Source organism: Arachis ipaensis, chromosome B03 (assembly GCF_000816755.2).
Source record: "Arachis ipaensis cultivar K30076 chromosome B03, Araip1.1, whole genome shotgun sequence".
NCBI classification, from domain to species: domain Eukaryota; kingdom Viridiplantae; phylum Streptophyta; class Magnoliopsida; order Fabales; family Fabaceae; genus Arachis; species Arachis ipaensis.
In genome coordinates, this window is record NC_029787.2 from 111,514,141 (window position 1) to 111,527,329 (window position 13,189).

General features: G+C 40.6%; 2 protein-coding genes and 1 pseudogene across 2 annotated transcripts in view; 2 read left to right on the forward strand and 1 right to left on the reverse strand.

Annotated features, from left to right (window-relative positions):
- LOC107633559 (zinc finger MYM-type protein 1-like) overlaps positions 1-387 on the forward strand; it is a 6,043-nt gene extending 5,656 nt beyond the window's left edge. Inside the window, exon 3 of the mRNA XM_016337173.1 lies at positions 102-387. Coding sequence (XP_016192659.1) covers positions 102-387 — 286 coding nt within the window. The remainder of the gene's footprint in view (positions 1-101) is intronic.
- LOC107633560 lies at positions 4,010-10,399 on the forward strand (annotated as a pseudogene).
- Positions 11,669-12,913, reverse strand: LOC107633561 (uncharacterized mitochondrial protein AtMg00810-like). Its single transcript, XM_016337174.1, has 2 exons — positions 12,775-12,913; positions 11,669-12,147 (listed from the first exon to the last, which is right to left on the reverse strand). Exons 1-2 carry the CDS (start codon positions 12,911-12,913, stop codon positions 11,669-11,671), a joined length of 618 nt encoding a protein of 205 aa, XP_016192660.1.

A 13,189-nucleotide genomic window follows, 5' to 3' on the forward strand; every position in this document is an offset into this window, starting at 1 on the left:
TCTCTTTTTTCCAAAATTTTACTTTTTATTGCCAAATTATCTCTAATTAAAAAATATAAAATAAAAAAAAAAGAAAAAAAAGAAAATGGGTTAAAGGAAAGGAGAAAGGGAATCACGCAGGGGGTTCAAGGAAGAAGAGAGAAAAGAAAAGGTGGGGAAGGGAATTCGCCGCCGCCGCTGCTCGTCGTTCGGTCTTCGCGGCTGGATCTCGCCCCAGATCTCGCCGCTCCACTTCCTCGCTCGATGTCGATGCCAGCAGCTCGCGAGGGTGGACGCCGTGCGCCGCTCGCCGTTTTCGCTCATCCTCCTTGCTCGGTCGCCGCTGCTCCTCGTCCTCATTGCCTGTCACTCGCCGCTGTGCTTCGCGACTTCGCGTCCTCGCCTTAACTTCTTAGGGTTCCAATTCTTCTGTTAATTATATTGTTGAATTTTTTTTATCTGTGGATTTGTTGATACTTCTGGTTGCTTCTATTTATGTTTCTTTTGTTGTTGCTGTTCTTCTTATTTCATTATCCATTGTTGCTATTGTTCTTCTTCTGTTTCTGGTTTTTTTTTTAATGTTGATTACATTGCTTCATTGTTATTGCATCTACTTCTGTATTTGCTTTTAGTTCTGGTTTTACTTCTGCTTCTGCTTCTGCTTCTGGTTGATTTTGGGGAAGAAGGGGAATGATATTTTGGTCCGAATGACAATTCTAAAACTAAATTAAACCTTAGAGACGATTTTGTAAGCAAAAAAAGATTGGAAATGAAAAAAAATTTTAACTTCTACCTTAGGGACCAAAATCATACTTAACCCATATAATTATTTCAACTATTCCAAATATATTTTGTTTTTACTCTCTTATTATATTATTATCATTATTCTTTTTATTTTTTTTATTTATATCGACATGAATGTTCACTACAAAATTCTATAGTATAATTATAACAAACAAAAAATATGAATACTAAACTTTCTTCTTTTAATTATTTATCTTTATTTTACTATTATATATTGTGACTTTTTTTCCTCTCCGAAATTTTATCCGCAAAGTATCTGGTTATTTTTTTTTCTTTTACATCAATAATACATCATTGCACAATATAAAAGTAAGATTTTATAAATTAAAAAAAATATAAAAGTAAGCATAATACGCTAAATACATTATTTTTTAATTTTATGTTAGTTTTAATTTGTATAATTTTGTTCTGAGTACGTATTTTATACGAATATTAAATATACAATTTAGTCTTACTCTAATCATTTTATTAATTTATTTGTAACGATAAAAATAAATATTATGTGCAAAGGTAGTATATTTTCTTCTTTTCTCTATTCTCTTGTATTGTTTAATTTTAGGTTAGACTTCGATTTGTACTATTTGTTTTAAATAGGTACTCTCTTTTAATGATGTATACAAAATTTGCTCTCATTCTAATTATTCTATTAATTTTTTTATATGATAAAAAAATACAAGGTATAAGCTAAGTAGTTAAAGTGGTGAGATGATAAAATTTATCTTTTTTTTATTTTTTAAATGTAAATGATAATAGCATAGTCATTTAAATAAAATTGGAGACTCATACTAACAATGTCAGCAAAAATAAATTAAGAAGAAAAAGCTTTTAAATAGACAAAAAAATATAAATTACAAGTATTATTTTTTGTGATAAAATTTGATTCACATATAGTCACTGTTATGAAAATATGTTCGAACCAGTCAGTCGAACTGGGAACATTGGCAAATACGGTTCAAACAGAAAGCAGAACTGCCAAATTTATAAATCAGAGTTGGACTGCCGAACCAATCGAGAACCGATTGGTCGAACTGAATCGAACCGTAATCCGACCGGTTTTTGAAATTTTGCCAAGAACGCTGCGTTTTGCCTTTTTGAAAGGAACTCTAGTCTTCGGTCTTCACCCAGACACCCACCAAGAGACCCACTCTTGAGCCTCCAGCCCTCCACTCTCACCTCTCGCTCTCGGTTTCCACGTCTCCAGTCTCCACCTTGAGTTTCCGGCACAACCTCTGTCTAGCCACCGCCGACGTTGCAAGTTCCGTTGAAGTCACTCACCATCGCAAGTTCCTTTTAGCCAACTTTTCGTTCGCGCAGCCAGCTTTCCGTTGCGAAGTCAGCCGTCGAAATTGCAGCCACCGCCAGCGCCACTTATCGTCGCGCAATTTTTTCCGTCGGCGCCAGCTTTGTTCGCCCTTGCCAGTCCCTATCGCCGTCAGCTCTGCATTATTCTCTGTCTTCCACTAACCCTAGATATAATCTAATTTGTTGTAATAATAATTGTTGAAGCATGATTAATTATTGGTTCTAAATCTTGCTGTTGATTGTTTGAAGCATGAATAATTGTTGTTGATTAATTTTTTGGTGCTAATTGCTTGAAGCATGATTAATTGTTATAGTTTATTGTTGAAACTTTGATAATTAATTATTTATTGGGTGCTAAATCTTGTTGTTGAGGCATTGATTAGTTGTTGGATTGTATTGTTATTGGATTGCTGATAATTTTTAGGTATGGATGATAGTATCAACCAAGAATTACCTAGGAATAATAATGCTGAGAATAATTCGACTTTGAATGAACCTTCTCTTCCTCTTAGATCTAATGATAGTCAATCACAAACTTCTAATATTCGGGAAAAACTGATCCTGCTTGGAGATATATTGCTTTATAAAATATAAATAAAAAACCGCATTACAAATGCTTATTTTGTCTGGCTACTTTTCGGGGCGGGGGAATTAATAGAATGAAAAAATATTTGACGAAGATAAGGGGAGATATTAAGAAGTGTTCTAAGGTCCCTTATGATGTAGAAAAATAAATAGAATGTTTATTTATTATTTTATTATAAAACAGTTTTTTGGTTCAACTACGGTCGAACTGATTGAACCTATAAACCAGTAAATCAGTAGCTAAAACGGTTCGATGATCGGTTCGATTTTCAAAACCTTACATATAACATATCTATTCAGATTTACATGTATAATAGTATATCAATCTAACGGATTAGATTAAGACTAGACTAAAAAAGATAAAATCTAACATAAAATATCAACAATGAACACTAAAATGTATGTTTTCTTTAAAATTCTAACTCAAATCTAATAGTAAAGAGAATAGAATTTAAAAATAAAAAATAAGAGAGCAGTTTGGGATATTGAAAGAAATGAGATGGTTATTAGTAATATTATTCTATAAATATTATCTATGACATTTAAGTATAATTTATTTTTTGTAAATAACTAACATGTATTTTATTTTATATTTACTTTTTTTTATCAAAATAATATTATAACCATTAATTTTGAATTATTTATTTTCGAATAAGATTTTTTTTTTGGTGACTTCAATTTTTTTTGGTGACTATTCGAATAAGATAAATATATGTTTAGCAACCGCATTGGAAATGATAAAAGTACATTTAAGTTCTTTAAACGCTGTTTTTTGGTGTTTAATAACTTTTTCTTCTCTAAAGGCAGAAGTGCTTTTGCATCCTAAAAGCACGTTCAATTAAGTAAAAAGTTGTAATTTTTGGGTTCACTCAACTGCGTTTAGGTTTCTTGCCGGTCATTATTGGTTTTCTCAGTAAGAATTTTTTAATTTGTTTAAAGTCATTTCAAATATTTTAATTTTTAAATCATTTTCTATATAAAAAATATACTAAAAGAAATATAAAAAGGGCAAAAAGCCATAATAAGTCAATGCTAGTTGGAATTTATGTATATCAGCCAAAATCAAAATCGTTTCAGTAATGAGCCAAACCATATTTTAATATAATTCGAACCAACCTGGTTCGAACTGCATTTAGTAATAAATCGAACCAGGGCAGTTCGAATTACCAAGAAAGAGATGAACGTAAATCGAACCAAGCTAGTTCGAATTATAGAGAGAGAAGCTGGCCAAAGTAATTCGAACCAGGCTAGTTCGAATTACACAAACCATAATTCGATGCAGGCTGGTTCAAATTTTATATGGTTGTAAACGTGAGTTGCTCTCATTAGAGGGTGTAAGATGGCTAGTGAGGAGAGTTTTGCTATTTTGGTTCACCACAGAGGATCCATTAAGAGGAAAACTCGTTCCGGTGTGAAGTTCACAGATAAGGATCCTCTCTGTATTGTCGTGAGTCTGACGACTAGCTATGATGGTCTTGTTAGATCTGTACTGATGAAACTTGGTCTGGAAGGTGCGAAGCGGGTGAAGAAGTTTTTCTATCGCATTCCAATCACGGTCCTTCAGGATACGGTGAAGTATGATTGTTTCACGATTGGTAGTGATGAGGACTTGCAAGTCATGTTTCTTTGTCGGCGGCAGTTTCCGGAGGTGAGGACACCAGAGTTGTTGGCAAAGCTGGTTGATGTGGTATCCAGCTCAGGGGGTTCGAACCGGAATACCACCACTTTAGCCACGGCAGCCGGTTCTAGTTCCAGGCATGCCGTTGCTTCTTCCTCCGTCCCTGTGTACGAGCCAGCGGTCCAACCTGTCGCCTCCCTGTCTTTTGTTGTTGATCTCAATGGCAGCGTAGGCGACGAGGTAGGATCAAGGAAATTTCTGCCGAACGCTTTACAGGGCGTTGCACCGCTTGGCGTCGGAGACGGATTGTTGGGTGATGCAGAGGAGGATGACGTCGAGCCGGATATGATTGATGATGACAGCGGCGATGATATTGGAGCGAGTGAGCCTGCATTGGCGGTAGGTGGTTCTAGTTCTGGCACACAGCAGTATCCACCACATTTTTCCTCTTTGGACCTGGATGCCATGAGGCAGGAGGGGATTTCTGGGCACTCTGTTGGATTCGGAGCTAGAGATGCGGAAGGGACTGCTGGTCTGACAGAGTTCCAGGTTGGTCAGTAATTTCAGGATAAAGATGAGGCCCTGTTAAGTGTGAAGACTTACAGCATCCGGCGAGGGGTACAGTACAAGGTAGTGGAGTCTGATTATCGCCGGTATGTGGGCAAGTGTTCTGAGTTTGGGAATGGGTGCACATGGTTGATTCGACTGAGTCTCCGGCAGCGCAAGGGCATTTGGGAGGTCAAACGGTACAATGGACCTCACACTTGTCTGGCCACCTCCATCTCGAGTGACCACAGGAGTTTGGATTATCATGTGATATCGGCGTTCATTATGCCAATGGTTAGGGCTGATGCATCCGTCAGCATCAAGGTGCTCCTAAATGCCACAGCAGCACACTTTGGGTTTAGGCCGACGTACAGGAGGGTCTATTTGGCGAAGCAGAAGACTATTGCCATCATCTACGGTGATTGGGATGAGTCATACAACGAGCTCTCCAGGTGGGTGTTGGGAGTCCAGTTGACGATGGCTGGTACAGTTGCAGTCCTACGGACGAGCCCCGTTCGAGTTGGTGGACAAGTAGACGAGTCTCAAGCTTATTTTCACAGACTTTTCTGGACGTTTCCACCGTGCATCGAGGCATTTCGTCATTGCAAGCCGCTAGTTAGCATTGACGGCACCCATCTGTATGGCAAGTACGGGGGAACGTTGCTCATCGCGATTGCACAGGACGGGAACTCCAACATTCTACCTGTTGCATTCGCACTAGTAGAGGGTGAGAATGCAGAGTCTTGGACATTCTTTCTCTCTCACCTACGACAGCACGTGACACCGCAGCCGGGTCTGCTGGTTATATCGGACAGGCATAACGGTATCAAGGCTGCGCTTGAGGCACCTGGCGGAGGTTGGTTACCTCCATCTGCATACCGTGCATTCTGCATTCGACACGTAGCGGCTAATTTTGCCCTGACCTTCAAGGGCAAAGACGCACGGAGGCTTCTTGTGAATGCGGCGTATGCCAAGACCGAGGTTGAGTTTGACTACTGGTTTGATATTCTGTGGTCTGAAGACCCGGCGATGTGTGAGTGGGCGAACCGGATTGATTATTCCTTGTGGACTCAGCATCGTGATGAGGGGCGGAGATTCGGTCACATGACGACGAATATATCCGAGTGTGTGAACTCAATCCTCAAGGGTTTCAGAAACCTCCCTGTAAGCTCCTTGGTGAAGGCAACATATGGAAGGCTTGCGGAACTCTTTGTTCGCAAGGGGAGAGAGGCTGAGGCCCAGATGGGAACCGGACAACAATTCAGTCAGCACTTGGTAAAGTGTATTGAGGCTAACTTGAAGACGGCCAAGTGCTTCACGGTGACTTTGTATGACAGGGATAACTCCGAGTTCACCGTAGCAGAGACCACTTCGACTGGTTCTTTCTCATTGGGTAGCTACAGAGTATCGCTTGCCTCTCAGACATGTGACTGCGGGTACTTCCAGGCACTTCATTTCCCGTGTCAGTACGCACTTGCATGTTGTGCCTACTCAAGGGTTACCTGGACCGCTTATGTTCACAGCGTGTATCGGATTAGTTCGGTATTCAGTGTGTATCGGATGGGTTTCTCCCCTCCGATTCCGGAAATCGGAGGGTTTCTGGCCACCATACGACGGGTCCACTATTATACCGGACCCTGACAAGAGGCGTGCGAGAGAGGGTCGTCCGAGGTCCACTAGGATACGGACAAATATGGACGAGGCAGATTCGAACCGGCCAAAGAGATGTGGCCTATGTTGCCAACCCGGACACACACGTCGGAGTTGCCCACAGCTCGAAGGGGGACATTAGTAGCCATGTTCTTAGTGTTGGTAATTATTTTATTTAAGTTTCCTTGTTCGATGTTGTAATTGAGCACTCATGTAATTTGTTGATCTTTCTGCGTTGTATTGTGCATGCTGTGTTAACTAATGAATATGCTGTGTTTCACTTTGCGTTTTTCTACAAGTCCCCTAAATGGAATGGCTAAAAAATAAATCTACATATTAAATTGTTAGATGATGCGATGATTATGCTAGTCACTGATAAATCCAGTAAACACCCGTTTTCAAAGTACAATATGATGAACTAACAACAAAAGTAAACATGGCTAAAATAACAACAAAAGTACACATGGCTATCATACATGAATGAACTCGAAGATCCAACATACATTAAACATGAATCATCTAAACAGATGCGAGCCCGTAAAGCAACGACGGGGTACCCGTGTCCTATGACCTCTGCGGATAAGCGGCTCCTCGTCCTCGATCTCATCCTCCTCATCATCCGGGGCAGGCTGTGCCGGTGGCGTAGGATGGACAGGTACCGCAGATGGCCCGGCAACAGAAACTGATGCAGCAGTGTAGGCAGATGGTGGGGTACCTTCCAAAGCAAAATGGTCAGCAACTGATGTCGTAGGAGGCTCGTTTAGATCAACATCTAAAGGTGCCTGTGTGCCGGAGGTCTGACCACGCCTCTGGGCCGGCACGTCCTCCTGCATGATGGCAGTAATCTCGTCTAGAAAGTGTGAACCCCCAAAGTCTGCATCAAGCGTATCTGAGGTAAGGAAGTCTGCCCACTGTGATCCCGGACTAACCCATGGGGTACTCTCCTGCAGAGTCTGGTCATGGGCGGGTACACCAACGAAGTAATCTCCAAGAGGCCCCGACCCAAGTCCAGCGTCACCAGTATCAGCCCCGTCACCCATACCTGACCCATACCACTCACCTCCCTGTCCACCACCATGGCCACTAACACCAGCAACTGCAACAGCCCCTGCACCATCCCCGCCAACGGGCCCATGCTGATCGTCGTCATTGTCGTCCGTCTCCCTCCCTGGTAGGGTCGTCCGCCTCCAGCAGGACCGGCATCGTCATCCTCCTCCATAGCCTGATCAAGCCACCTCCACTCACGCTGGCTCCGTCGTGTCCCCACACAAGCTCTCCTCTCAACCCGACGCCTGTCTGGCACGTCCTCAACACGATCTATGTCAGGAACTCGCCCAGCACCCCGCTGTGACACCTCAACTGGAATAGGAACGGCTCTCGGATCCCCCAAAGACATCTCCGGAGACAAGAACCTCTTCTCATGCTGACTCCACCACTTCAGGAACTCATGCGACTGTCCAGGGTCGGCAACAACATCAAACCTGAGCACGGTCTCCGCACGAGACTCCCAATGGAGATGCCATTGCTGCAAGTGGTACGGGAACCATTGATCGTCGCCTCTGCCATCCTTCGACATCAGAAAGTCGATGTTCAGGGCGGGATGCGGACGGGGCTGGACCCCGCCGAACTGCGGAAGAACCCTATCGACCTGATGACACTCTATGACGGCAAAGTATATCAGTGACGTCACAGACCACTACAACTCCATATGCCGAGGCTCCAAAGCCTCTGGATGCACAACCTGAAGTACGTCGGGGCTGCTATACGGCATCCAGATAAACTGCACAGAGAACTCAACATTGTCAGGACAACTCATGGACGCAATTCATAAAGTGTGGTTAATTAAAGCAACTTAGTAAGTAGCGTACTCACCTCCCTGTCCTGTAACCTGTCTATCCTCAGCCTCCACATCTGCACTCTAGGATCCTTCTCGCTACCGAAAGGGTTGTAACCTGACCACCTGCATCTCACATGTGTCATATAGCTAATTAAATATGTGAGAAATTTGTAATAGAGTCTTAATGAACATGGAGCTATGTATATTAAATTGAAGTAGAGAAGGCTAAATAGAGTACCTCGAGGCCAATGGCCAACTGAACGTCTCATACCCTGCAGGCCTAAACCGAGAAAATCGCCAGAAGATCCAAGACTGAAGTAGCTGTAGTGGGCCCGCTAACTTGACCACATGTCTGTTCGCCACTCGGCACATGCACCGGTACAACCATACCAGTGCTGCAGACCCCCAGCTGTAGGTACCCATCTCCTCAAGCCTGGCTACGTAGGGAATCCATCTGATGTGAATGCGGTTGCCGGACTTGTCGGCAAACAGCTGCATACCCAACAACATCATGATGTACGCACGGACATATCGCCGCACAGTCTCGTCATCGGCTCCCTCGGGGCACTCTCCAAAAGTCTCCTGGAACCAGCTGCAGTTTACTGCGTACTTCTGAACCTGCCTGGGAGGAGGAATCACTCCAAGCAACTCCTGAAACCACACCCAAGCTGGACGGCCACCCTGGATGTATATCTGGAATTCTAATAGGCAGCCGCTCACGTAACGCCCGTCCACTGGCAAACCCAACTGGTACGCCACGTCCTGAAGTGTGATCGTGCACTCTCTGAACGGCATATGAAATGTGTGCGTCTCCGAACGCCATCGCTCGACAAAGGCACTGACAAGGGCCTCATCTAACCGGAACTATCTGTCGTTCAGCCTGGCAAGATGGTATAATCCGGCCATCTGCAAGTAAGGAACGTATCTGTCATCGAGTCGCATGCCCTGCTGCCGCCGCATGCTCCTGATGCATCGCTGTGGCTGCGCATTACATGCACCACATTATTAGAACCAGCTTCATAACCAATGACAAAAATACCCAACACGATAAATCATCAACAAAATATCATACCAAAATAAAACCGCATAAAAATTCATTAACGAGAACCACATGCAAAACAACTACCATAAACCACACAACTAAACCACTAACATGAAACAGTTAAACTTAAACCAATAATATAAAACAGCTAACATAAAACAACTAACACAAACCACTAACATAAAACAACTAACATAAACCACCAATATAAAACAACCAACATAAACCACTAACATAAACAGTTAAACTTAAACCATTAATATAAAACAGCTAACATAAAACAACTAACACAAACCACTAACATAAAACAACTAACATAAACCACCAACTAAACCACCAACATAAAACAACCAACACATACCGCTAACGTAAACCAGCTAACATAAAACAACTAACATAAACCACTCGCATAAACCACTTAAATAAACCACCAACTAATCCACCATCTAACCCGCATGCAAAACCTTTCAACTATACCACTAGCAATACCACTTCGATTAACCACTAACATAAACCGCCACTAAAACCGCATGCAAAACCACTAACTCACATATACCGCTAGCACGAAGTTTTTTATGTACTAACCTCGTCGTTGATGACCCCGGCTATATGAGCAACTCCGTCCAACCGATATAACCTTGCCGGATCGTCCCCCATCGGCAGAGTATTCCGATCAGGTCTTTGTCGGATCGAATCTGGGTCGTTTTCTCTGGGATTTGGTGGGGTAGAGAAGAGGAACAATGGTTCGAATGAGGCTGATTCGAACTCCTTATATAGCCAAATAATGAGTAATTCGAACCAGGTTGGTTCGAATTACTTGGTAATCATTAACAAGGATAATTCGAACTAGGTTGGTTCGAATTATGAGCATATGGAGTTCGAACCACCTTGGTTCGAATTATGTTTAACGATTTTCCACCCTAATTCGAACTGCCCTGGTTCGATTTATTAGTGAATGTAGTTCGAACCAGCCTGGTTCGAATTACATTAAAATATGGTTTGGCTCATTGCTGAAATGATTTTCATTTTGACTGATATACGTAAATAAGAAGTGATGTTGGCTTATTAGTGTTTTTTGCCCTATAAAAAAATTAAATATATTTATAAAAATAATATTATAATTTAATATTATATATTTTTTTGTAATTAACTAATTATCTATCTAAAACTGATTTTAACTAATATTATCCAAACTATATTCATTTTATCAAAATCAATTTTATTATAGAATTGCGAAACATAAATCATGTTAGTATAGACTCATTCTTATCCAAAATTAATTCTACAAAATTATTTTCAATTTTTTTTTTTGAAATTTGAAAGGTTTCACCCATGCTATTTTTGTTCATTTAAAAATTACCCATAAAAATACGGCAGATTGAATAATTATCCAAAAAAACAGTTTTACGTCATCACAATAAAATGCAGCGTATGGATGGTCATCTGATTTAGATATTACTCGTTCATCTGAACGATCACGGCAAAGTGTAGAAATCATGGCCAACTGGTTTCTCCTCGATCCAACAACAAATATGTCATAGCTTGGATGACATGCATAGGATATTGGATCAAAACCAGCCAGATCAAGATAGTTTGGAGAATGAGTATTGAAATTCCAGGAAACAGCAAGCAAACGTATAAATTGGCAGGAAACTTTTTAAGAGAAAAATTCATACAAAGTCGGACATTGATGCTGGAATTAAAATCCATGATACCTATTAATAAAATTGTGAAAGAATAGGAAAATAAAAGAATTGTGAAAGAAAAAGATGAAGAAATTTTATTGATTGTTGATTGAATGAATTGTAAACTATGAAAGTAAAATTAAGTATATATAGAGTATTAACCTATGAAAGATAAAAGTAGATAAAGATAAGATAAGATATAGAGATAAAGATAAGTATAAGATAAGATAAAGACTAAATTATCATTTAATTTGTGTATTCTGTTGGGCTGAATTTGTGGGCCGTGAGACGTCTTTATTGTTGTCATGGGCTAAGGTGGAAGAGTGGTTTAATACGCCCCCGCAAGCTGGAGGATGAAAGATGTCAAGAACACTAAGCTTATTCAGATTAAGATGGAAGGGTTGGGGAGACAAAGGCTTGGTGAAGATGTCAGCTAGTTGCCCAGAAGAGGGAATTGGGAGAAGTTTCATCACTCCAGCTTGAGCTTTTTGTCGAACCAAGTGACAATCAACCTCTAAATGTTTGGTTCGTTCATGAAAAACCGGGTTAGCAGCAATATGAAGAGCACTCTGATTATCACAATATAAAACTGGTGGGCGGACAAGAGAGATGCATAAAAATTATAACACATTTAGTATCCATTGAAGTTCACAAGTTATGTTGGCAAGTACACGATATTCTGCTTCAGTGGATGAGAGGGTAACGGTGGTTTGTTTCTTGGTCTTCCAAGAGACTAAAGAACTGCCTAAGAAGAAACAATCACCTGTTAAAGATCGCCGAGTGTCAGGACATCCGGCCCAATCAGAGTCACTGAAGCCGAGAAGCTGAATTTCTGATTCCCTTGGAAAGAAAAGTCCTTTGCCGGGACTAGTTTTCAGATATCGTAACACATGCTTGGCAGCTTGAAGATGAGATTCAGTAGGAGATGCCATGAATTGACTTAATTGTTGAGTGGCATACATGATGTTCGGTCGAGTAGTGGTGAGATAGATAAGACGGCCAACCAAACAACGATATACAAAAGGGTCGAATAGCAAGGGACTTTTGTCTTGATATAGTCTTGTGGTACTATCCATTGGAACAGAGGCAGGTTTAGCACCTAATAAACCAGAATCATCCAAAAGATCAAGACAATATTTTCTCTGAGATAAGCAAATTCCCTTCTCCGATTGAATGCAAGCATCAACATATTTTGAACATAGCTCGTGCTCTTATGTTTCAATCTAATTTACCATCATCTTTTTGGTCTTATGCTGTTAGACATGCTGTTTATTTATTTAATAGAGTTCCATCATCCGCAATTAATTTTAAAACACCATTTGAGATTTTATTCAATCATCCACCAAATTATCATGACATTAAAATTTTTGGATGCTTATGTTTTGTTTCTACCCAAATGGCAAATAGATCAGAATTTGATCCAAGAGCCAAAAAGGCTGTATTTATTGGCTTTCAATCTGGTTTTAAAGGGTATATTGTTTATGTTTTAGAAGATAAAAGAATTGAGATTTCTAGAAACGTGATTTTTTATGAAAAGATCTTGCCCTTAGTCACAAAAAATGTCCAATTCCAGACACTCAGCCCAACATTGCCAAACACACCTTCTCAAAAACAAGATTCAGTTAGTCTTCCAGTTGAACCCTCACATATACCCATTGACCCAACTCTACCTAGTTCTTTATTTTCTCCAACAACCTCTCATTCTTCCTCACTATCGTTTCCTAACCAAGTTGAACCCATGACCACCGAATCACTTTCAACACTAGACACCAGTCCACCATCACCTTCTCATCCCCCGTCACCTTCTTCACCACCTGAGCAACCCCATCCTCGTCATTCCGACCGGCCTCACCGACCTCCAGCATATCGCTCTGATACCATAATAAAATTGTGAAAGAATAGGAAAATAAAAGAATTGTGAAAGAAAAAAATGAAGAAATTTTATTGATTGTTGATTGAATGAATTGTAAACTATGAAAGTAAAATTAAGTATATATAGAGTATTGGCCTATGAAAGATAAAAGTAGATAAAGATAAGATATAGAGATAAAGATAAGTATAAGATAAGATAAAGACTAAATTATCATTTAATTTGTGTATTCTGTTGGGTTGAATTTGTGGGTCGTGAGACGTCTTTATTG